Raw genomic sequence first — 27,453 nt, 5'->3', positions numbered from 1 at the left:
TAGGTTACTTTCCCCAGCCAACTCTGGTACCCATATACAGCTAGGTGGGCTGGGACTGTGCAGATGAAATGTCTTGTCCAAGAACACAGACAGGTAGGATGAGTGAGAATCAAACCCGGATCTACATATTGGTAGTGCAACTCCAACAATCCCACTCAGCTACATGGCACATTAGTGAAGGACTGATGTTCTAAAAAATATTCAAAAAAAAAAAAAATCCCAAATAGAATTTTTGCCAATATCTTGACACATCATGTTGTTTCATCTCTGTAAAAAGTGTTATTGTATGCAGGTACCCAGCAGACAGACTATGAGGTAGTAAGCAGAACTATATCAATCATGGGTGAACCAAAATATATCCGGGGACATGAAAAGATTGGACAAACGAGAATGGCCAGAGACTTGGATGATGCCAGTAGAGTTGGAAGAGTTCTTCATGTATCAATGCCAAGATTCACTTGATATTGATGAAACATCAGAAAAAAACTGGCAAACATTTTCAGTGGTCAGGTTGCATCACCAGAGGTACAGGAATCATTGGCCTCACTGCTGCCATGTACACTCAACAAAAATATAAATGCAACATTTTTGGTTTTGCTCCCATTTTGTATGAGATGAACTCAATGATCTAAAACTTTTTCCACATACACAATATCACCATTTCCCTCAAATATTGTTCACAAACCAGTCTAAATCTGTGATAGTGAGCACTTCTCCTTTGCTGAGATAATCCATCCCACCTCACAGGTGTGCCATATCAGGATGCTGATTACACACCATGATTAGTGCACAGGTGTGCCTTAGACTGCCCACAATAAAAGGCCACTCTGAAAGGTGCAGTTTTATCACACAGCACAATGCCACAGATGTTGCAAGATTTGAGGGAGCGTGCAATTGGCATGCTGACAGCAGAGCTGTTGCTCGTGTATTGAATGTTCATTTCTCTACCATAAGCCGTCTCCAAAGGCGTTTCAGAGAATTTGGCAGTACATCCAACCAGCCTCACAACCGCAGACCACGTGTAACCACACCAGCCCAGGACCTCCACATCCAGCATGTTCACCTCCAAGATCGTCTGAGACCAGCCACTCGGACAGCTGCTGAAACAATCGGTTTGCATAACCAAAGAATTTCTGCACAAACTGTCAGAAACCGTCTCAGGGAAGCTCATCTGCATGCTCATCGTCCTCATCGGGGTCTCAACCTGACTCCAGTTCGTCGTCGTAACCGACTTGAGTGGGCAAATGCTCACATTCGCTGGCGTTTGGCACGTTGGAGAGGTGTTCTCTTCACGGATGAATCCCGGTTCACACTGTTCAGGGCAGATGGCAGACAGTGTGTGTGGCGTTGTGTGGGTGAGTGGTTTTCTGATGTCAGTGTTGTGGATCGAGTGGCCCATGGTGGCTGTGGGGTTATGGTATGGGCAGGCGTCTGTTATGGATGAAGAACACAGGTGCATTTTATTGATGGCATTTTGAATGCACAGAGATACCGTGACGAGATCCTGAGGCCCATTGTTGTGCCATACATCCAAGAACATCACCTCATGTTGCAGCAGGATAATGCACGGCCCCATGTTGCAAGGATCTGTACACAATTCTTGGAAGCTGAAAATGTCCCAGTTCTTGCATGGCCGGCATACTCACCGGACATGTCACCCATTGTGCATGTTTGGGATGCTCTGGACCGGCGTATATGACAGCGTGTACCAGTTCCTGCCAATATCCAGCAACTTCGCACACTGAAGAGGAGTGGACCAACATTCCACAGGCCACAATTGACAACCTGATCAACTCTATGCGAAGGAGATGTGTTGCACTGCATGAGGCAAATGGTGGTCACACCAGATACTGACTGGTATCCCCCCCAATAAAACAAAACTGCACCTTTCAGAGTGGCCTTTTATTGTGGACAGTCTAAGGCACACCTGTGCACTAATCATGGTGTCTAATCAGCATCTTGATATGGCACACCTGTGAGGTGGGATGGATTATCTCAGCAAAGGAGAAGTGCTCACTATCACAGATTTAGACTGGTTTGTGAACAATATTTGAGGGAAATGGTGATATTGTGTATGTGGAAAAAGTTTTAGATCTTTGAGTTCATCTCATACAAAATGGGAGCAAAACCAAAAGTGTTGCGTTTATATTTTTGTTGAGTGTATATCACCATATGAAAAATTCATACAAGAATGTTTTGACTAAAAGGTTTTTGGGTTTCTCCTTCAAAGAGAGCAGCCTTGAAGTTTACTGATATGAAGACACAGCTGTCAAATGACAAAAAGAGAAGCATTGTCATTGCAGCTGAGGTGCTTTTCAGGAGGCTGTTGGGTGTGTGAAAGAAAAGAAATGCAGATATGAGACTGATTTCAGCCATCCCTCGTTCTCGTTTCCATCATGATGGATCAATGCCAAAGACATTCAAATCCAACTTGGCAAAAAAAAGCTTGAGGTCTTGTGTGAAGTCACTGGGTGTTGCTGGGTTAGTGATGTCACAACTGCATACAGCCAGGTACAATAGAATCCATGCATCAGCGCTTACTTACTTCTGCACACAGATACTCTCTGGTCCATAAGTATTTGGACATTGACATAACTGTTATAATTTTGTCTCTGAATATTTTCACAGTGGAGTTAAGAGCCAATATTTTTAAAGTTCAGGCAGGTTTACATTAGGGTGTGATTCAAGCCGACTCAGATATCAATGAAACATGGCTCAGAGATGGAACCTACCAAGAAATGAACTTTCCCAAAATTTCTCGACCAAAAACCAAATGGTGACCTTGCCAGGGGTCATCAAAGTTCAAGGCAAAAATATGCAAAAACTGATATTTCATTAAATTTCCATCTTTCAAGTGGTGTAACATTCAGCGCCATCAAGTCCCCAAGCTAGTTTAACTATGAAATGACATAGAGAGGCAAACTCTTTCATCTTATATACATATTTGGTTGGGGGATCGATGGCGCTGAATATAGGGGGCATGCAAAGTCTGGTCATTTTGTGAAATTGGCTGTATTTAAAGGCCCATAATCTTCTGCACCATCAAGACCCCAACCAGATTTCAATCTTAACAACAAATATAGGCCCTACTCTATCAATTGCAACTGAAAAAGCACTAGGGTCTTGATGGCGCTGGCCACCAGGGGGTGCCAAAGTACTCGACTTGCCCAATTTTGAGGAAGTTTAGTGCCACCTGGTGGGCCGTGCATTCAGCTTTTTTAACGAAATTTGCAGGCCTGCAATCACAGCCTGCCTGATCCTTAAAAAAAACTGGCTCTTAAAATGCAACAATCAAGATGTGATTGTACTATAGGTTTTTGCCTCAATTGAAGGGGTTTTAACAAAAATATAACATTAGCTATTTAGGAATTAACATCCATTTTTTTACAAAGTCCCCCCATTTTTAGAAGCCATATGTAATTGGACAAACTAAGTATAAGAACTGCGGTTACTACAAATCATCACTTTTACAGCCAATTTTCTTTAGTGCAGCCATTCATTTTTTTAGTCCACCTGATCCCACTACATCTCAGAAGTAAGCAGAGTAGGTCCTGTTTAGTATTGGCTGGGAGACAGCTTGCAAAGACCAGGGACTAGTTAGTATGTGTGATTCTTCCTGTAGAAGAGGAGTTGCATTCAGAAGGGCATAAAACCTGTGCCAAATCCCAATGTGGATCTGCAGTGGATCCACTGAGGCTACTCTGAACAACAGGGGGCAGCTGAAAAACAAAACAACAGCCAGTTTGTTTTTCTTTTCTTTTTTTAGTCAAGCCAAAGGATGGATACGTGAACATTTACAAGTCAGTGAATTTGAACATCTGGGATAAAAAGTGCTAACTTTAAAAACTATTATAGCAAATTGTTTAATAACTTCTTACATCCTATGTGCTCAGTATATTGGCATATTGACACAAAGTCATTCAGAGTTGTTTTTTTTTAACCCCTTAACGCCTGAATTTATATAGCTATATATAAAAAAATGTTTTGTGTGTGTTTTTGCCTTTAGGTAGATGGTAAATAATGTTGAGATTATTAATTTTACTTTTGCACAAAACATAAATAGTAATTTTGGTAATAATTTATGTTATAATGTTATAATAATAATACTGGTATGTTGCAAATATGCGACAACAGGCATACTGGTAAATTTGGTATGTTGCATATTTGAGTCAAATACTGTAGCATACATGCGACAATAGGCGTTAAGGGGTTAAGGGAGACCTTGTCCCAGATGCTAGATTTGTTAGATCATTTGGGTTTGGAACAGAAAAGCCTCGGTTCAATCACCTGTCAGCAAAAAATCATTAAGGTACAAGGAGCAAGGACCAAGGTATAAATGCATGGCAACACATTGGCATCTGTGTATGTGTGTGTGTGTGTGTGTGTGTGTATGTGTGGTTGAATGTGAGACATCGCTGTAAAGCACTTTGAGCATCTGCATCATGTGGAAAATGCATCATAGATATGCATTTACTAATGTCTCCTACATCACAGAGCACCAACCAAAAAAAATCTTTGCATTGTTAAAAGGAAGGGTTTTTTTCACCAATGTTAGTATATCAAAAGCAGCGTTATGTATTGAGAGGAAAAAAAAACAAAACTTTAATTTTCTTTGTGGTTGATACGATGTCTGTCTAGCTACATGACTGTCTGCTTGCCTATCATCTAAAAATGAGACAAAGCATTTTAAGACAAATTTGCATCACAATCGAATTTGAATCAAGTCGCCACCGTCATCAGGATTAGTGGTTAAAGGTCTTGGCCCGAACCCTCCTCTCCCCCCGCCGCCAAAGTCATTCCGTGCATCTCTCGGTCTGGGTTATTTCACAGTTGTAACACTTCATCGTACTATCGGCACCCTTTGCCGCCAATATGATGTTGATGCTTTGCCATATAAATGCAAATGTGTTAATAATAAGAACTCTTGTATTATATGTGGTACTGAATACTGTACTGCACTGCCCTGGTTCTTGTTGAACCTGATTTCTCTGCTAGTCTGCTTGAGCTGCTGTGTTCCTCATTGTGGTAAAGGAGGAGTGATAAAAGATAAGGCTAAGGCAACCTGCTGTAAACACTTGTGCGAATGGAAGCAGACCTGATAAGACTGGATAACAGCCGTGAGGAAATTGGAAGCGGGGGGTAGGTACATGGCCTAGAGAGATTCAGCACTCCAGAAATTACTGCAGAGTGCAAAAGCTGTTTTCAGGATGATATAACATGCTTTTACCTTTAAACGCACTGTGCCATTGTTCTGCTCGGCATGCTAATTTGGAGTTGCGTCTTTTTGTACGGGTTGAGGGGGAGAGAGAGCGCAGGTGCTGCCATGAGTCAGTGGTAGTGGGGAGAAGATCGGCACAAATGTGTTGAGAGATGTTACAAAAAGGTACTGTAATTAACACCATGGGTGAAGCTTCGTTAAGCGGCACCTATTAATTACCACGCGTACCCTAGCCGGCAGTGGAAAAGTTCACAAGACAGTCACTTCTGCTCACATCAGAGCCCTCAGATTGAATCCAAACATCTTGAGCCTGTAAACACAAAATGCAATTACAGCAATCATAAATTATCACATTGTGATAAGGTCACGTATGCCGTTTTTTCACACAGCTTCTCAAGGCCATGATGTTAACAACTATACCAGCTGTAAATCTAATGCTTCTTCTTTTCATTTCTAACCTCAGCTCTGAAGGACCGCCCCCCACCCATTATCAGGCAGGGACCCTCCAATCAAACGCAGGCGATGGGTGGTGTGACCATACTTAGGTGCCAGGCATCCGGGGACCCAGAACCGACAGTTACCTGGAGAAAGAATGGGGCCAGTTTGCTGGGAAAAGACCTTCGGTTTTCCCTGTTGGAACACGGCAGTCTTCAGATCCAGAGCACGAGGGTGGGTGTCACTGACCATGCAAAGAGTTTTTACCCAGCAACACCAACCTATCATCACCAATCAATCCCTAAGCATCTGACAATTCCAGTAACTGAGGACCCAGAAACAAGAATATTACTGTCGAGATAAGTGAACATCTCTACAAGGTCAACAATTTTGCTATATAAAGAAATACCTCTGATGGCTGAGTCCAGGAAATTATTGAAGGGTATCATTTAAGTAATGACTGCAATAGTTAGAAAGCTAAATCCCTTCATTTATTCATCAGTGGGCCACAAATCTAGATACATTTACTAGATACTATTGTTGGTGGCTCAACAATGAACATGCAGAGCTCATTTGTGGGCAAAAATAAATATATGCTGATAACAAGCAAAAGCATGAGGTTCCTCAACTGGAGTGGTTCCCAACCCTAGTCATCTGACCCCTAACCTGCAGATTTTCCAGCTCTCCCTGCTCTGCCAAAAGCTGGATATCTCATTCAGGTGTGCTCAGACACTCAAGAGCTATCAGACAATTGAAAATGTGCACGTTATGGGGCAGAGGACCAGGGTTGGGAAACGCTGCTCCACTGCATTCCCACTTGGAATACAGTGGAGCAATCCATCCATCCCACCATCAATCCATCAACATGTCCACCTGAGATATTTCCAGGACTGCAGTACAGTGCATCTGGAAAGTATTTTTCCTAAATATTTTACACACAATACCCCATAATGACAATGTGAAAAAAGTTTTTTTTTTTTTTTTTTTTTTTAGATTTTTGTAACTTTATTAAAAATAAAAAAGCTAAGAAATCCCATGTACATAAGTATTCACAGCCTTTGCCATGAAGGTCCTTGAGATGTTTCTACAGCTTAATTAGAGTTCACCTGGGGTAAATTCAGTTGATTGGACATGATTTGGAAAGGCACACACCTGTCTACATATAAGGTCCCACAGCTGAAGGTGCATGTCAGAGCACAAACCAAGCATGAAGTCATAGGAATTGTCTGTCAACCTCTTAGACAGGATTGTCTCAAGGCACAAATCTGGGGAAGGGTACAGAAACATTTTTGCTGCCTTGAGAGTCCCAATGAGCACAGTAGTCTCCATCATCCATAAATGGAAGACGTTTGGATCCATTGGGACTCTTCCTCGAGCTGGCTACCCGTCTAAACTGAGCTATCATGGGAGAAGGACCTTAGATAGAGAGGTGACCAAGAACCCGATGGTCATTTTGTCAGAGCTCCAGCATTCTGCTATGGAGAGAGGAGAAGCTTCTGGAAGGACAACCATCTCTGCAGCAATCCACCAATCAGGCCTGTGTGGTAGAGTGGCCAGAAGGAAGCCACTCCTTAGTAAAAGGCACATGGCAGCCCACCTGGAGTTTGCCAAAAGGCACCTGAAGGACTCTTAGACCATGAGAAACAAAATTCTGTGGTCTGATGAGACAAAGATTGAACTCTGGTGTGAATGCCAGGCATCATGTTTGGAGGAAGCCAGGCACCATCCCTAAAGTGAAGTGTGGTAGTGGTAGCATCACTCTGTGGGGATGTTTTTCAGTGGCAGGAACTCCAAGACAAGTCATCTTTGAGGGTAAGATGAATGCAGCAATGTACAGAGACATCCTGGATTAAAACCTGTGCTAGCGCGCTCTTGACCTCAGACTAGGGCAACGGTTCAGCTTTCACTGTGAATACTTATGTACATGTGATTTCTTAGTTTTTATTTTTAATAAATGAGCAAAGTTTTCAAAAATGTTTTTTTCATGTTGTCATTATGGGGTTCTGTGAATACAATTATAAAGTAATAAAACAATAAATGGGAGTAAAATACACTAAAACAATGCACAAAAATCCCAAATTCAAGAGCTCCTAACATGGAAAAAGGTGTGACTTACGAGGTCTGTTAGAAAAGTATCCGACCTTTTTATTTTTTGCAAAAACCATATGGATTTGAATCACGTGTGATTCCATCAGCCAAGCTTGAACCTTCGTGCGCATGCATGAGTTTTTTCACGCCTGTTAGTTGCGTCATTCACCTGTGAGCAGGCTTTGTGTGAGCAGTGGTCCACCCCTCTCGTCGGATTTTTATATAAATGTCTGAATGATTTGGAGCTTTGCTGCATCAAATTTTTCCAGAAACTGTGAGAGACCTCCAGGTGGACACCATTCGGAAAATTCAGATGGCTTTCAAGGATGATTTTATGGGGATTACACAGATTAAGGAGTGCTCCAGCCGGTTTAAAGACCGCCCACAGCATCTGAGAGCGCAGCGCACTCCGAGCGCCGATCGACAGGCTGAAACAACCAGATCATTTCCAACGTGAAGCTTTGTTGATCCGGGACATCGTCTGACTTCCACAAAAAAGGCAGAAGGCGTGGACATCAGCACTTTTTCGGCACATTCCACTGTTACAGGAGTTTTTGTCATGGAAAGAGGAGCGGAGGAATGCGCCACCATGCCGCTCATGGCGCGGCACAAAACCACCTCCATGTTGGTCTCACAGGAGGGCTTTCAGATGGCTTTCAGACGGCTTTTGGTGGCTTTTCAGTCGTGTGACTATCCGGGAAATTGTGGATGACCTGGACATGCCAGAACATGTCCTGTGAGGCTTCATCACGGCATTGCTTTGCGCCATGCGGCTCCACCGTGACGCGCAGAATTCCTCCGCTCCTCTTTCCATGACAAAAACTCCTGTAACAGTGAAATGTGCCGTTCATTTCCACACTGGATGCTGTGTTGATCCGGGACGTCATCTGACTTCCACAGGAATTGCGGAAGACGTGGACATCTGCACTTTTTCGGCACATTGAGACAGACGTGCATAGGAATTCCACACGTCACGGTGGAGCCGCATGGCGCAAGCAACGCCGTGATGAAGCCTCACAGGACATGTTCTGGCATGTCCAGGTCATCCACAATTTCTCGGATAGTCACACGACTGAAAAGCCACCGAAAGCCATCTGAAAGCCGTCCTGTGAGACCAACACAGAGGTGGTTTTGTGCCGCGCCATGAGCGGCACGGTGGCGCGTACCTCCGCTCCTCTTTCCATGAAAAAAACTCCTGTAACAGTGGAATGTGCCGAAAAAGTCTTGATGTCCACGTCTTCTGCCTTTTTTGTGGAAGTCAGACGACGTCCCGGATCAACAAAGCTTCATGTTGGAAATTATCTGGTTGTTTCAGCAGGGTTTCAGCCTGTCGATCGGCGCTCGGAGTGCGCCGCGCTCTCAGACGCTGTGGGCAGTCTTTAAACCAGCTGGAGCACTCCTTAATCTGTGTAATCCCCATAAAATCGTCCCTGAAAGCCATCTGAATTTTCCGAATGGTGTCCACCTGGAGGTCTCTCACAGTTTCTGGAAAAATTTGATGCAGCAAAGCTCCAAATCGTTCAGACATTTATTCGCAATAAAAATCAGACGAGAGGGGTGGACCACTGCTCACACAAAGCCTGCTCACAGGTGAATGACGCAACCAACAGGCGTGAAAAAACTCACGCATGCGCACGAAGGTTCAAGCTTGGCTGATGCAATCACACGTGATTCAAATCCATATGGTTTTTGCAAAAAATAAAAAGGTCGGATACTTTTCTAACAGACCTCGTATAGTCAGGTGTGACATATTTTGCATCACTACTCTTAGCTTCGCAGTGGAGTAGAGCAGAGAAGGATTTTCTTTCACCAAAACAGATCAAATCCAGGCTTGCATCTCAGCTGTACCTTCTGGCAATTTGTAGCTAAACTTTCAGGTCTTCTTTTTAAGAAAATCCTCCTCTATACCACTTCATCATGAAACTGGATAACTTGCACTGTGCATAATTTCTCCAATCACAGCCACGTAAGCCTATAACTTCTTCTGTGTTGTCTGGGTGTCTTGGTGGCTTTCCTCACTCTTCTACTTCTTGCACAGTCACTCAGTTTTTGAGAACTGTCTACTCCATGCAGATTTACCATAAAGTGCCATACTGTTTGTATTTCTTTGTAATTGATGTAAATAAAGTCCAAAACATATTCAGTGGCAGCTTTACCATCGGAGAGTCTCGTCCACAAACCACCACAAAAGACTCCAAGCTGTCGTTGATGTTAAAGGGGGCAACACACAGTATTAAGAACAGGGGTATGTAAACTTTTGATCATTATTGTTGTCATTATGATTTAAAAAGAGTAAACCTGGTTGTTTGACAATAAATGGCTTCACCCAACCACTAACCATGAGTGAAAAAAAAGTTTTTATGCTATCATTCATATTCTCTGAAAAATGGCCAAAAAAAACAAAAATTCCACCAGGGCATGTAAACTTTTCTCAAGCCCAACACTTAACCACTAGACCATCACCTCCCTGACATGCGTACATGCTGCTATCTTAAATTTTGTAGATTTTGTAATCTACTGTTTTCTTCTGGTTTATGACACTTTATTTTAATATGTATAAAATACTTATTTTGCTTGCTCAAGTTTCAGTTTATTATAATATGCAATTAAAGTACAAGGTACAATAGAAATGATTCCGATAAATGTGAAGGTATTTAAGCAACGCTCAGGAGTGATATGGGGATACATTTCACTGCAGGTTGTACATGAAAACTGTGCATGTAACAAAATAAATGATTGATTGATTGATTTCTGCTATGGTCACCCCGACCAACTAGAGACAGCCTAAGCTCTTTGCATCAACCAAAAGATTGTTATTTGGCACATATTTCATAGTACTCCATCTGGGATGCTATACGACACATCTAAATAAAGGAAGGAGGTCTTCCATATCTTTATCAGGTTACTTTACAGCACCTTCCACAACAACTTTTACAAACTCAAAAAAATACAATGCAGGCTGCATGCTTACATGCAGATTTTATGTTTGCACATCACCTGCTTTAGTGACGTGAAACAAGAAATGTTGTCATCTGTCAGCTGATGTCAGCTTGATGTAATTCAACCAGACAACTACCGTCACATTACTATTCATCTCTGAGAAGATGATTGATTTTATTGATTTTTTTTGAGTCGTTAACTGCTGGTATTTAGTTTGACTCTGAGCTGGTGGTTAGACTTGAAGATTTAAGGACAAGGATCAGTGACAGGAGGCGGCTGGAGGAACGGCAGTAGGTGTCAGAGTGCTCCTTCTCTCTCTCTCTCTCTCTCTCTCTCTCTCTCTCTCTCTCTCTCTCTCTCTCTCTCTCTCTCTCTTCCCCCCCCGGACAGAGTGGCTGTCAGTGGCTCCAAAGCATCTCCAATGTGAAACAGATTGTAATATTTCCTATTTCCTGTGTCAGCGGTGCTGATGATAATGTTGATGGCTTCGGGAATGGGAGCGGGGGATGGGGGTGATGGTGGGGGAGTTGACTATTATTGGAGGAAATCAATTAAGAAAATTAATGTAAGCTCTTACTGGGCTCGTTTTTTCATTGGCTGGTGTTAAAGTTTCCTCTCATCCACTCTCAGGCTTTTCTCAAGCCAAACGCAGGCCAGGAGAGGTTAATGCATTTTTACTGTTCTACTAGCTGCGAACCTCCCTCAAAAGACAAGACTGACGTAAGAGCTTGTACAAGTCATCTGGGATCACAGTTACAAAGCTGCCAGATTAATACGAAAGCAGCAACAAAATGCAGATTGAAAAATGTGTTTTCTGTGATTTGGATGAGCACAGAAAATAAATATGAGCATGATTTATTTAAAGGTTTGATGGAAATCATAGGCTATACACAGAACTAAGAAAGTGAGCTGTGGTGACCCTGACAATAGACAAGGTCGTTGTTAGAGGAATCTTTGATTAGGTGACAAAACATCTGTGGTCTAGTGACCCTCGACCTGCTTACAAAGGAATCAAAGCACTTTGTTTCTCTAAACCCACACCTCGCCCCACTGCATTTATGGTGGAAGATGGTTCAGTCATGATAGATGCTTCTGCTGTACTGTTACACTGAGCCGACTACTTTCATTAGTTTTATGAGGCTGATCTTTCTGCTGGGACGTTAGACATTTCTGGTGCAAGGGTTCTTATATTGCTGATTCTCCAGTCAGATATGAACCACCAAATCTTGATGAGATCACAAAGGCAGTGAAACAGCTGAGGGCAGGGAAAGCTCCAGGGATCAACGACATTGGAGCTGACGTCCTTGAGGTGGGTGGAGATGCTGTTCTCCTGGCAAGGTTTGTTTCTATCTGGGAGACAGGCATCATCCCTACAGATTGAAAGAAAGGACTTGCTGTCCCAATCAGTAAAGGAAAGGGTGATTGTATGGATTGTAACAACTATAAAGGTATCACACTGCTCTCTGTGCCAGTAAAGCTGCCTACAAGGATTATTCTAAATACGATTCAGCTCCAACTATTTGCTGCTCAGTGACTGTAACAGTCTGGTTTTATGCACAAGACGTCACCAATCAATCTCATTTTAGCCTTGGGAGTATTCATACAATGCAAGCATTTCACAAAATGTTTGACTCAGTTCATTGGACTGCCCTCTGGGACATCCTGAGAATTTGTAGGATCAACAAAAAGTTACTGGACATCATAGTCAGCCAAATCCCACCCCTGCCACATTTCTCCATGTAATGTGGAGTTGCGTCAGGAAAGGCTTCTGGCGTAACACTTGTGCCAATTCAACATGCAGATCCACCTTGGATTTGCTGTGGTGACCCCAAGTGCAAAACAAGGGAGCAACCCAAGGGATTTACTATAGCCAGCCTATACTCTGAATTTTCTACACTGAAAACTGGCATTCATCAGGGATGTGTTCTGGCTCCTACACTCTTCAATCCTTGCATGGACTGGGTGTTGGGAAGGATTGTGGATACCGGTGGTGAAGGTGCTTTGTTGGCAATGACAGGTTTACTGACCTTTACGTCACAGATGATGCTGTGACGGATATGCTAATCGCAGCTCTTGAGAAGCTGAGTGAGGAATCATAGTGTCTGGATTTGTGATTTTCTTGGATCAAGAGTAAATTCAGGCTTGGTGATGCTGTTATCTTTTGGGTCCTGGTGGTACCTGTCTTACTGTGTGGTTGTAGGACTTGGGCACTAACATTGACCTAAGGTGACAGCTAGATTTCATTGCTGCTAGGTCACTTCAGACAATCCTTGGCTACTACCGGAATGACGTTGTTGCAAACGAGCGGTTACTTAGAGAGATGCAGATGAGGAGTATCTCTTGCATTGTAAGGGAGTGTGCTTGGACATTTTGGTCATGTGGTGCATTTCTCTGTGCGTTATCCAGCGTGCAGGTGCCTGAGTGTTGAAGAACCCAGTGGCTGAAGAAGGCCAAGGAGACACCCACAAGTCACTTGCTGTGGCAGATAAATGTTTATTTTAGGGTTGTGGGAATGGACTGGTTGTCTGCCTGGGTGGTTGCTGTAGTGTTGTGGACGTGGCAACGTGCAGCACCAGTGTATGCTCGCACACTTGACATGACTTTATTTAAGAAGATGGACAAAAGATTCTATTTTTCTTTTTAAAATTCTAATTTGGCATTTAACTGATGTTGCAATTGAGAAAATATCAAGATTTATACAGAAACACTGGGTGCTTAAGACTTTTGCACAGTGCAGTACATTTGATGAATAGATTTAATAAATCTCATAAGCTCTCCATGGACCGACCTCGCTATCCTCTATAATCACTTTATCATTTGGGCTGTAAGTATTTGACAGTGAATGATGAAGCCATTGTTAGCTCACATCTGATATGAAAAAAAAAAATCTGATATAGCATGTTTATGAGACTGTTAAGACTTAAAAAACTGATTTGGGTGACTTAAAATGGTTATGTGGACAGACTAATTGAATATGAATAATTTGTTCATTTTTTCTTTCTGCCATAGCTGTCTGACTCTGGATCGTACACGTGTGTTGCCACCAGCTCCAGCGGTGAAACATCATGGAGCGCTTACCTGGATGTCAAAGGTCTTCTTCATTTTACATCATCCTGTTTATGTTCATTGCTTGAATGGTCTCGTATTCATTTGATCTGTTTACTTTTCTTGCTCTGTCAGACTCTCCTGACCTTGTTGACTTCATGTTCCACAATGTGACTGCCCTGCCGGGGCCGCCCTCCAAGCCAGAGGTCACTGATGTTACCAGAAGCAGTATCTCGTTGTCATGGGAACCGGGGCCAGAGACAAGCTCCCCAGTATCTTCCTATGTCATTGAGGCCTTTGGGTATGTCTGTGACCTAAGGCCCCCGGCTACCATTACTGACCCCAAATATTCATGGCAGTAACAGATGTTGAAATTTCTATAGCAGTTCAAGTGAAGCCACACTATCTCAACCCTGAAAAAATTATTTTATGACATTACTAGCACAATCCCATGTAGAAATCCTCTGTAATCTTGCAAATTTTTCACACACACACACACACACACACACATATATATATATATATATATATATGTGTGTGTGTGTGTGTGTGTGTGTGTATGTACGCATACATACATTTTTTATAGAATTCAGTTAATGCTGTGTATATAAAATCTCCCAAATTTCAATACCTAGCTGTTTTAGTAGGTTTTATTAGTCATAGTATTTGGGAAATATGAGTTAATTAATCATTTTGTTTTGATCACAGCCAATAAATGTGACTATAATCTGTTGAATCATTAGTGTTTCTTTGGAGCAGTTACTGCAAACATTCTGAGAAACATATTTCAAGGTCTAGCCATTCCATCCAGTTGTTGGTAATAATTGGTCAATGATGTCATTGTGTTGCAGCACTGTTTTCTTATTTTATTAAAGTTACAGTTTGTTGCATAATTGGCTTGGCACTAGCTTGGCATTAGGTACATTGTGAAGATGCTGACATTGCAATTCATGTCAGGACAATTTGAGTGCCTCCATTGTGAGCAAGGGATTTATAATGTGCTTAAAAAATACACGCTAATTGTGGCTGCGGACCTGAGTGACAGGAGGGCCATAAAGCAATGATTCACGATCATTTTAATCATTCACGTTTCTTAAATACTCGCTAGCATCACATAACGCAACGCTAATGGGCTAATGTTGGCATGCAAAGTTGTGACTTTCACGTAATGTGATGCTATCGGGCATCACATTATGTGATGCTAATGGATAATCTTAACATGAAAAATGATGGAAAATTGCTAAAGTCACATAACACAGGGCTCCTGGGTGTCACAAAATGCTAATGCACTTACATTAGCATTAGAATGTGCTTGTGCCACATAATGTGCTGCTAATTAGCATCACATGATGCAATGCTCACTGGCTAATATTATCATGAAAGTTACTAGCATGACATAACACAGTGCTAACAGGCTAACAGCATGAGCTAAATGCCTCTATTGGGCAGCGCAGCCTCATTTGAGGATGGGCACTAAAGGATTAAAATATGACGCATATGACGCAATAATCATACATCCAGGGACAGCCCTCGTATGTCCCCATCAGAAACATGGCACTTTCGCTGAGTTTTTGGGCAAATTACACAGAAAACAAAGTAAAACGCAAATGAAAAAGTGTGGAAAGTGGGCATGTGTTGTGGTTTGTTTATGACCCGGAGCTCAAACATGTCAAGGCACTTGTGCAGGTGAGAGAACACAGCTACTCTGGCTAGGTGTGTAGGCTAAAACGTACCGACACGACCTCCCCCATTTGTCTTGTCTTCCCTTCTCCACTGGGAACCGAAAAAAAACCCTGCACTTTTCACAACTGCCTTGGTGATTGCAGCCAAAAACACAACTGTACAACATCTTTCCGTGTAAAGTGATGCAGTGTTTGTATTGCGCACTGGCAGGCTGTCCCCGGAAGTGGTCAAATCCCATGATATCACACAGGGGTTCGAACAAGACTGTGCTGCCCTATAGTGAGCAATGGTACTTAAAAAAAATTATTTTGCTAAGAAAACTCTTACTGCACATCTTCAGGTAATTTTGTATGTTGTCTAAAAAACTAGCAATCTAACTTTGTGTGGATTTTGAAATGTTTGGCATAGTATAACAGAGAGATTTGGGCCTTCAAGAATTATGTTATAGATTGTGTTTTTTGATTGGGTTATATAAATAAAACATCAGTGTTGCTTGCTGTTTCCAGTCAGTCAGTCAGTAACAGCTGGCAGACAGTAGCAGACCATGTGAGGAGCGCGGATTTTACCGTCAACGACCTACGACCCAATACAGTGTACCTATTCATCATCAGGGCAGTTAATGCTCAAGGACTTGGAGACCCCAGCCCCATGTCAGATCCTGTCCGTACACAAGGTAAATCCATCTCAAAACAGCTGCAATGGAGTCAAGTGATCAAATGAGCCCACATGGCTTCTCTCTTATTCTTCTAGACATTAGTCCTACAGCACAGGGTGTGGACCATCACAGAGTGCAGAAGGAGTTGGGAGATGTATTGGTCAGCATGCATAACCCTGTAGTCCTGAGCTCCACTTCTGTGCAGGTCACATGGACTGTGAGTATTTGGCATTTGTATTTTTGAAAACAATTGTTGCATTTATTACAATTGTAATTTTGTGGCAGCCCAATGAAAACAGAAAAAAAACCATCTTGCCTCAGTATTAGATGAGAAATTTACACTTGCCATGTTCCTGTGTTTGAGATTAGTTGGCACCCACAGAGAAATGGTGTTGCCACAGTTACTTTGAAAAAGTAATCCAATTACTGATTACTCCTTGAAAAAGTAATTTAGTTACTTTACTGATTACTCAATTTTAAAAATAACTAAGTTAGATTACTAGTTACTTTTATTAGTTACTTTCAACAGCTGCTGACAACCACCCCTTGCAACCTCAGTATGAAAATGAGAACCAGTTTGGGCAATACACACTTTATAGTCACTCTTTCTTCACTTCAATGAACATAAATACTTGTTTTATAAAAAATAAAGACATCTTTCTTGACCTCATATTTAACTGTTGACGGCACTGTAACAGTAAACTTGAAATTTATAATCTACATTGTTTAAAAATGTAACTACTAAATTCTTTGTAACATTTAAAATTCTTAAGATTTTAATTGTTAAAATTCTTCTTCTTCTTCTTCTTCTTATTATTATTATTATTATAGTAGTAGTAGTAGTAGTATGAAAAATTTAGTTCAAAAGTGGACCTTTAAACTAGGGGTGTTGTGGGAGGGCCATGCTCCCCCTTCACCCCCCCTGGATCACCCCTGGATGGCCATCAAAGCAGGCAGAATTGACAACATGTACAACCCCTGGCAAAACTTATGGAATCACCGGCGTCGGAGGATGTTCATTCAGTTGTTTAATTTTGTAGAAAAAAAGCAGATCACAGACATGACACAAAACTAAAGTCATTTCAAATGGCAACTTTCTGGCTTTAAGAAACACTATAAGAAATCAAGAAAAAAAGATTGTGGCAGTCAGTAACGGTTACTTTTTTAGACCAAGCAGAGGAAAAAAATATGGAATCACTCAGTTCTGAGGAAAAAATTATGGAATCACCCTGTAAATTTTCATCCCCAAAACTAACACCTGCATCATATCAGATCTGCTCGTTAGTCTGCATCTAAAAAGGAGTGAACACACCTTGGAGAGCTGTTGCACCAAGTGGACTGACATGAATCATGGCTCCAACACGAGAGATGTCAATTGAAACAAAGGAGAGGATTATCAAACTCTTAAAAGAGAGTAAATCATCACGCAATGTTGCAAAAGATGTTGGTTGTTCACAGTCAGCTGTGTCTAAACTCTGGACCAAATACAAACAACATGGGAAGGTTGTTAAAGGCAAACATACTGGTAGACCAAGGAAGACATCAAAGCGTCAAGACAGAAAACTTAAAGCAATATGTCTCAAAAATCGAAAAATGTACAACAAAACAAATGAGGAACGAATGGGAGGAAACTGGAGTCAATGTCTGTGACCGAACTGTAAGAAACCGCCTAAAGGAAATGGGATTTACATACAGAAAAGCTAAACAAAAGGCATCATTAACACCTAAACAGAAAAAAAACAAGGTTACAATGGGCTAAGGAAAAGCAATTATGGACTGTGGATGACTGGATGAAAGACATATTCAGTGATGAATCTCGAATCTGCATTGGGCAAGGTGATGATGCTGGAACTTTTGTTTGGTGCCTTTCCAATGAGATTTATAAAGATGACTGCCTGAAGAGAACATGTAAATTTCCACAGTCATTGATGATATGGGGCTGCATGTCAGATAAAGGCACTGGGGAGATGGCTGTGCATTTATTGATGATGTAATGACAAGTTTATGTTGATATTTTGGACAATTGAAAGGATGTTTGGGGATGCTGAAATCATTTTTCAAGATGATAATGCATCTTGCCATAGAGCAAAAACTGCAAAAACATTCCTTGCAAAAAGACACATAGGGTCAATGTCATGGCATAGGGTCAATGTCAATGAGCAGATCTGATTTGATGCAGGTGTTAATTTGGGGGATGAAAATTTACAGGGTGATTCCATAATTTTTTCCTCATAATTGAGTGATTCCATATTTTTTTCCTCTGCTTGGTCTAAAAAAGTAACCGTTACTGACTGCCACAATCTTTTTTTCTTGATTTCTTATAGTGTTTCTTAAAGCCAGAAAGTTGTCATTTGAAATTACTTTAGTTTTGTGTCATGTCTGATCTGCTTTTTTTCTACAAAATTAAACAACTGAATGAACATCCTCTGAGGCCGGTGATTCCATAATTTTTGCCAGGGGTTGTATTTATGGAAGAAGCACAACCAGCTTGACAGGTAGGAAATGTTTTTTTTTTATGTTTTTCAGCATTTTTTTTACGTCATGTCATCCTCAGAAAGACTTTACGCATGTTTGGGTGGAAAAAACAAGCATTTGTTAATGCGTGCGGATCAGCTGTTTTAGCGAGGACACACATGGAAGGGCACAGAGTTTTAAAGAAAAAAAGCGTAAAAATGTCTTTGTAAAGCTCAGTGCAGTGCTGCTGTCACCACGCTACGAGAGAGGACAGCCGTTCTTTCAACTCAGAGCTGCACTGCAGAAAACAGATGAAAAGCTCACAGCATCAAATGCGTCGTGGGCAAAGTGGGCAGTTCTGTCAAACCCCGACCTCCGCCTATCCACGGGCTGCTGCAATCGACATACAATACAAAAATTATAGTAACACACAGTGACTTTGAGAAGTAACTTTAATCTGATTACTGATTGGAAAAGATTAACGTGCTGGTGCTCGTTACTGAAAAAAGCGCATTACTGGCATCACTGCAGAGAAGGCATTGTGAAATAGATATTCATAGTCTGGACAGCTGGTGCTCTATCAGTGTCGAATGGTTTGAGGTGACGGTGGAATTAAGAATAATGTTTGTGCGCAGGATCAATGTGTCACCATTAGATGCAACATGTGTTACTTCTACAGTCAATTTGGAGTCAGTCCTTTATTTGGAAAATGTTGTTTTTGTCTGTTGGCAAGTTCTTACAGCTATCTGCATTCTGGGTTAATGACAGACCTTATTCATGCTTGTCACTTGTAGAGGCTGACTTGTGGCTGATCTGAATGGGTCAGTGCACATTATCTGACATGACTCTGAGTGACATAGTTCAATAAGCTCCTTTATTCAATTTCAGTACAATCCACTGTCGGATGGTGAACAAAAATCAGAAAACAACTCCAGACCTCCCCATACCAAATTTGCTTCATTTTATGCACATGACTGAAGCCCCACAAATGGCATCTCAAAGCTCTAAGCAATTGTGTATTCAGCATATAGGGAAGGCCAGGCCTGAAAAAATAAATATTTATGAATGAAAAGAAGGGTAAGCCCCAACAAAAGGCAGAAACTGGTCAGAGATATGTGTCAGTGCAATCCAAGTCCAGAATGCCCAAAGCTTTATAGGAGGAGGTGGTGGTGAAAACAGTGGGCTCGTGACCAGAGGGTCCTCATTTCAAATCCCCGTCAGACCGGAAAATCATTCATGGTCCTTGGGCGAGGTTATTCATCCCCAAGTTGAGTGAGTAGTGAGCGCCTTGTCTTACCGTAGCACTGCCTCACCGTCAGTGAGGGTGTCGTATTATTTCAGAAAAGCAGTGTTACATCCATGATAGGATATGGACCACATTTTTATGTTACAGGAAAAAAACATGATTGTGGTATGACAATTTTTTTTTTTTTTTTGAGTGTGGCGGAGGGTGAAGTATTGGAAAAGATGCCTCCTCTACCTCCTCTGATAGAATTAGATCACAATGATATGCTCTTATCAAACTACTGTTGTAAAAACTAAGACCCTTTGGCTGCTCATTTGTTTTGCCACAGCAGATCCAACGTGTATCTGCATGCTGATTTGGCACAGGTTTTACGCCGTATGCCTTTCCTTCGCAACTCCACATTGCATAGAAAATGTGGAAGGGTTGGGGTTTGAACCAGGAACCTTCTGCACTAAAAAAAATACAATTTTCAATTTTTTTGTTTTTTAGTATATATATATATATATATATATATATATATATATATATATATATATATACGAGGTCTGTCCATAAAGTATTGTACCTTCTTATTTTTTTTTAAACTATATGGATTTGATTCATATGTTTTCACGTCAGACAAGCTTAACCCTTGTGCGCATGCGTGAGTTTTTCCACGCCTGTCGGTGACATCATTCGCCTGTGAGCACGCCTTGTGGAAGGAGTGGTCCCGCCCCCTCGTCGGATTTTCATTGTCTGGAAATGGCGGAATGATTTGGGTTCTTTTTCCATCAGAATGTTTTCAGAAGCTGTTAGAGACTGGCACCTGGAAACCATTCGAAAAATGTATCTGGTTTTCGGTGAAAATTTTACGGGCTTCACAGAGAATAAGGTCTATTAGTACAGCTTTAAGGCCCCCTTTAAGGACGCTCAGTGCGCCACGCTATGAACTGCGACGACGCGGCACAAGCCACTGGACTATTTCTAAGCTGATGGCTCTGAGGATACAAGACCGTTGTGTGCTCTTTCTCTGGTTATCACAAGAGCTGGACATCAGCCGAGATAGACATCATGTCTATCTCGGCTTTCAATGCTTACCAGTCCAGTAAGTATCAGTGAAATTGTGGAGAGCTGGACATGTCCAAACTTGTCCTCTGACACGCCAAAACGGAGGTGTTCCTTTGTCTCGCTTCCAAAGCGAATCGGTCGTGACGCGCGAAGCCTCCGCGCGGCTTTCCATGACAAAATCTCGTTAAAAGTGAAATCTGCCGGAAAATGGCTGATGTCCAGCTCTTGTGATAACCAGAGAAAGAGCACACGACGGTCTCGTATCCTCAGAGCTATCAGCTTAGAAATGGTCCGGCTCACAGGCGAATGACGTCACCGACAGGCGTGGAAAAAAATCACGCATGCGCACGAGGGTTCAAGCTTGTCTGACGTCCATATAGTTAAAAAATAAATAAAAAGGTATGATACTTTATGGACAGACCTCGTATATATATATATATATATGCCATTGGCTCCTGTCTTGTCCCATATCTCCTCCATCAGTTTTTTTTTTTCACTACAGCTACAGTACATATGAGGGTGAGTCAAAGATCGATGCAGTTTATTTTATTATACAGTGCATCTGGAAAGTATCCAGTGCTTCACTTTTCCCGCATTTTGTTCTGTTACAGCCTTATTCCATACTTTATGAAATTCATTTTTTCCTTAAAATATCTACACACAATACCCCATAATGACAATGACAGTGTGCAAAAGTGTTTTTTTTTAGATTCATGCAAATGTATTAAAAATAAAAGTTAAAATCTAATTATTTAATTAAATAAATAAAAGTAAAATGTTGTCATTATTGGGTGTTGAGAGTACCGATGTCCCAATCAGGTTTTTTTGGCCCTGATCCGATTCCAAGTCATCTGATTTTGAGTATCTGCCGATACCGAGTCCCGATCCGATACTTTAAAAACCTGAATGAACAATGAACAAATGCTAAATATATAATAATTTCATTTTAATCACCTTATTTTATTATTTATCACTTAAACAGTGCACTTCTCCTTGAGGTAGCTTGATCAAGTAATAATCTACCAGACTTAAAAAATGTACAAATTTCCATGTTATTTTATTTGTCTAAAAATAAATGTCAAAGGTTACTTATGTTAAACAAGAAATTATCTAATCTGAAATAACAGGTGGTTTTAATTTATAGATGAAAGGTTTGTAAAGAACCATTTATTGATTTAGCTATTTTAATTACAAGTGTTCTAAACTTTTTTAAACAGTAAATCAGAAACAACAAAAAACATTTCCAAGGATTTTTCTTCAGACACGCGGTTTCTGCACTGATCTGTGGTTCAAATCCCAGCCTGACTGGAAAATCACTAAGGGCCCTTGGTCAAGGTCTTTAATCCCCTATTGCTCCCGATGTGTAGTGAGCACCTTGGTATGGCAGCACCCTGACATCGGGGTGAATGTGAGCCATAATTGTAAAACGCTTTGCGCATCTGATGCAGATGGAAATGCGCTTTATAAATGCAGTCCATTTACCATTTGTACAGATCAGTGGTTTCTGCCACTAGTCTTCTGTGTTTTGGCCCGACGCCTCATTCCTATTGGACAGCACGAAGCTACGTCACAGCTCAGAGCGTCGAAAATTCAAAAGTCAACTTGAAAAGTAAAAGGAAAAAAAAAATTTACATTTGCGTCCTGACAGTCCTCAGTGTCCCTCTGATGCTTTATCAGTGTTCAACAAGTTCAGAGAAGCGTAGTGAACATGAATGAAGACGGAAGCTCTTTAAGATGCGCTCCTAAATGTGATGAATGTGCACGTCGCTCATGTGCACACCATCTCTCGCTCTGTTTTGCAGACAAACAATCACAGGACAATTTGTTTTTTTCAGTGGTGGGCACACTTCCAATAATCCAATAACAGATAATTATCAAAGAACGTTTTCATTATCGGATTATCTTTTTAGATAAATTTAAAAACCATCACCGGACTAATTATCTTCCAATAAATTACTGTCCGATAACTTTTAGACAAATAACATACTAAACTAAGATGAACAGTGAAAAACATTTCTAAAACTGTAAAAGCTTTTGAGACCTATCTGTTAAAAGTTTCCTAATAGGCATGTTATTCTATCCTCTGCAATCAGAAACCACTCCATCATCTGTAAGCAAAAGAGACTGGTGACCCAAAAAAAAGTCATTTCTTTTAACACCATACTAATATAATCGCAATGTCACCAAGTCATCCAGAGGCATACATGTTTAACTTATGGTTTAAATTTTAACCACTCATTTTAGACAAGTTATTTAAAATTATTGTCATGTCTGAAGTTTATAAAGTGAAAATATCAGATATATGTTTTCGTTTTAAAAGTAATGTGCTAATTTTTAAGGTTTTGTGAGCACATGCTGTGCCAGGCAGCAATGCTTTATGGGTAGCATAAGGTAATCTCAGACGTTCACGACAGGACAAATGCATTTCAGACACTCTGTTCAGGGTTCACAGATAACAGCATTAAACTCTAGTGCCTAAAACTCTCGTCAATATATTCTCTGGGTTTATAGACGTTAGTGTATTTGCATTTGTTAAATTCCACGCATCTTAAATGTAGCAGACACGGATTATCTGGAATTTTGTTTGACATTTTTTCAAGCTACTGCCATCTACTGGCCAGGAGTGTTCATGGCAGTATTAAACGTCTGGGCAGACTAATTAAAACACATTTATACAGTTCGATGTGGATGGATTTTTTTTTTTAAACAACGTAGTGTGGATGAAGTTTTTTCCCCAAACTGAAAGGGTAAGATATTCGGTTTTACAAATACCCGACAACGTGTGTACATGGCCTTATGTCTGTGAACGGCCCTATATAAATAAATTTACTTACTTACTAATATTGAGTGCACGTTTTACAACATCATAAAAGTTTTAACACATGCAATTGCGATGACACTTCCAGGGCTCCGTAAAAATGCCTGTTTTTACAAATAAAAATGGAATATTTTACAAAAGCACATTTATCTTTAAACCAACACACGACACACGTCACATTAATGTGTTGGTTTACATAATGGATTACTGAACCAATCACTGTTTAGCACTTTTTCCCAGAATGCTTTGCGGTCTGTGTTTGTTACAAAACCTCAGAATTAGTGCCATATTCAACATTAAAAGATATATGTTATATTTTAACTTTGTACAAATGACAGAATTGACATTAATGGAGTTATTCTATCAGTATTTTCAAAAAACCATAAGTTAGTATGACTTTATTTTTCAAGACCTCCGCCTGACCGGAGTGTTGAAAGTGATAGAAAGCTGGCTTTATGGCTGTTCTTGATGTGCTTTTATGGTGAGAGTATTGTTGTAAACAAGCGCAAAGAGTTGATTATGTGGGTGCTCTCAGGATTTGTTTGTAGTATTTCCTGCAGGGAGCAGCATGGTCTAACTTTCATTGCTTATTCTTCAGGTTTTTTACTGCTTTTGATGCTTTCGAAAGCGGTTGTGTTAAAAATCAATTTCAGCGCTTTAGTAACTGCAACTGACCCATAGACAACACCGGAATTTATCGATTATCTGTAACTTCCGGTACATTTTTGGGTGGTTTATCGGTTTATCTTTATCAAAGATAACTTTTCAGTATCTTATTATCTGTTATCAAAGTTAATATTTTGGTTATCTGTGCCCACCACTGGTTTTTTTCTTTTTGTTAATCAGATGACAGATCATCGTCCTGAGGACTTGGTCAGCACCGGGTGCTGCTGTGCACAGAAGGATGACTGAGCAAGAGTTTCGGTGGGAAAGTGTCCATCATCCTCTTGTCATTCCATCTAGGCGTCAGGCTGAGTGCGTAAACACACAAACAGCAGTTCTGCGAAAGAAACTTTGCGTGCGTAACTCCCCCACCTCTGTCCGGTTGAACTTATGTTTTTTCTTTTGTTCAATTAAAAAAAAAAAAAAAAAAGATTGGGTTGAACTTTGACCACGTCAGCCTGCCGACAAGCGGCAATGCGCGCTCCCATCAGAAGCGTCAAGTCATAGCCGAACTAAAGCGATGCTTGTGACACCTCTAAAAAGCAACACGTCTCACACCTCTGACGCTTTAATGAGCCTGAAATAGCGCTGATCAAAATAATGAGGATAAAATGAGGATAAAATCTATATCAGATTCCTGATCGGGATGCAACGTCCAATTTTGATCAAGTTTGAAACCACGTGCTCGGGCCCAATTTCCGATCATGTGATCAGATCGGGACATTCCTAGTTGAGAGTAATGTTTTGATGGGAAAAAATTAACTTACTCTATTTTGGAATAAGGCTGTAACAAAGCACAATGTGGAAAAGTAAAAAGTGAAAGAGTGAAGCATTGTGAATACTTTCCAGATGCACTGTATGTTGGTTTTTAAGTGAGCTGTTGCAGTCCAGAGCATACCTATTGGTTAGTGGGTCAACAGGCATCATGAGGACATAAACTGGGGGTAACCTTTTTAATGACTGAAAAAGTGAAGTGCTATGAATACTTTCCAGTTGCATTGTATAGGAAATAAGGAACACAATCATACATATTGCCCATCAAGACATAGCTACTGTATATAATCCAGGTTCACATCCCTACTTCTCAGCATAGTCACATCAGTGCCTCTTTCATTGGACCAAAGAGATGGAAGTCTGAGGGTGCTAAATCAGGTGATTAGAGAAAATGTGACAGAGTTGTCCACCCAAGAGCGCTGATTGCCTCCCTTGTTTGAGGCTCAAGTGAGGCCTGGCATTGACGTGTTGAAGAAGAACTTCATTCATCTCCAAATTTGGTCTTACTTGGCAGATTCTTGCTCTCTTTTAAGGGTCTCAGTGTATGTGTTAGAGTTGACTGTTTCTAGTCTTGGCAAGAAGTCAACATGAACATCCTAATAGACAGTCCCAATGGTTTTTCCAGCGGACCTTTCTGCCTTGAACTTTTTTGTCTTTGGAAAAGGCGGATGACACCATTGTCTTTTGGGTTCTGGTTCATAATGATGAGTCCAAACTTCTGTCTCCTTGGTCCAATGAAAGAGGCACTGAGGGGCAAACGTTATGATGGTAATGTAGAAGTGAAAATTGTTGGAAGGAGATGACTACATCAGTAACCAGCTGAGTTTTACCAAGCTGGGCTACATGCCGTCATTCATAGGTGGAAAGAAGTCATTAAGAGAGGTGGTGACTATATTGAGAAGTAGGGATGTGAACCTGTGTTGTGTATATATAGAGTGTCTCAAAAAATGTTCCCAAAATGGACTCTGAAATATGAATACCAGGATTTGGTTTTACTGGGAAATAATGGTGTTTTTTTTTCCTTTCAGGAACCCTAAAGTTTGTTTTGCAAGACATTAAAGTCCAAGAAAATTGCTGCAGTTGACCCTAATTCAGAGAATAAAAATTGTTGAGTTCTGTGCAACGCATCCTAAGGGCTGACTTGCAACTTTTTCCATACAAAATTCAGTCTCATTGCGAACTAACTCCCCAGCAAATAGCAAGGAGACTTGAATTTGCTAGGTGGTTTTCCGGAAAATTGAAGACTGATGATTTGTTTCTTCGGAAACGTCTGACAAGGAGGTTATATTGGTCATGTGGTGTAAAAGATAAAGGGTTAAAACATCAAAAATGAAAGACTGAACTAAAAACTGTGCATTGGGCAAAAAAGTATATGCTTCAGCCACATGGTCATGCAGAAAATGTCTGATAATATTGATTGTTTTTTCTGTGCTGTCAAAATACTTTGACACTTTTTGAATACATTTTGAATAATACTTTTTGAATACATTTGATGCTTCTGTTACAAGTCTGTAAATAAGATTTTAGAATAAGTTCTCATTTCAAAAACCTGTGTACGAGCAAAAAGTGGTAACATTTTATTGGCCCACCCTGTATGTATATATATATATATATATATATATATGTGTGTGTGTGTGTGTGTGTGTGTGTGTGTGTGTGTGTATCTATCTGTATATTATGTATAGTTTGTATCTGTTTATTGCAGAACTGAGTCCTGAGTTGCAACTGCAGCATCTTTATGAAGGTTCAAGGGTAACAATAGGCAGCTTATTTATATTTTTTGTAATCTTTTCATCACACAACACACACTTTTTCACTTTTCATTATTATAATGAAGTTATCTCAGATGTGACTATTCTGAGCTTTGGCAGATATTCTCCAACTTTATAACTAATTAGACTGTAAGAATTACTGAGGCATAAATTGTCACTGACAGGGGGTACGAACCAAAATGCTAATCCAGCACTGTAAAAGACTTTTCACATAGATGTATACCCCCCCCACACACACTTTATGAATGAACAGTACCTCTCTAAAACTGTCTCGTCTCCTTCTGCTTTCCTCTCAGGTGGAGAATCCATCACAGTTTATTCAAGGCTACCGGGTTCTGTACCGACAAACGTCAGGGTTGCCCTCCCCAGGACCTTGGCAGATGCAAGATTTGAAGGTGGCTTCAGAGAGGGACATAACTCTCTCCGCTCTGAAGAAAGGCATCGTCTATGAGATTAAAGTGCGACCGTACTTCAATGAGTTCCAGGGCGCAGACAGTGAATCCATGACAGCACGCACCATGGAAGAAGGTAGTTTGCAAAAGCCATAATTCACCTTCCTGACAAACAGCATTGTCTCTAACCTACTGCATGTTGAAAAATGTAAGATTTATCTGT

At 40.8% G+C, this 27,453-nt stretch overlaps 1 protein-coding gene across 1 annotated transcript in view; it reads left to right on the top strand.

Annotated features, from left to right (window-relative positions):
- Positions 1–27,453, top strand: part of LOC117517989 (roundabout homolog 2-like) — a 334,769-nt gene that overhangs the window by 237,555 nt on the left and 69,761 nt on the right. The window contains exons 9-14 of the mRNA XM_034179106.1: positions 5,682–5,887; positions 13,691–13,772; positions 13,862–14,027; positions 15,916–16,082; positions 16,160–16,281; positions 27,135–27,366. Coding sequence (XP_034034997.1) covers positions 5,682–5,887; positions 13,691–13,772; positions 13,862–14,027; positions 15,916–16,082; positions 16,160–16,281; positions 27,135–27,366 — 975 coding nt within the window. The remainder of the gene's footprint in view (positions 1–5,681; positions 5,888–13,690; positions 13,773–13,861; positions 14,028–15,915; positions 16,083–16,159; positions 16,282–27,134; positions 27,367–27,453) is intronic.

Source organism: Thalassophryne amazonica, chromosome 9 (genome assembly GCF_902500255.1).
Source record: "Thalassophryne amazonica chromosome 9, fThaAma1.1, whole genome shotgun sequence".
Taxonomy (NCBI): Eukaryota; Metazoa; Chordata; class Actinopteri; order Batrachoidiformes; family Batrachoididae; genus Thalassophryne; species Thalassophryne amazonica.
Note: the sequence above shows the minus strand (reverse complement) of the source record. Positions and strands in the feature narration are given on the sequence as shown.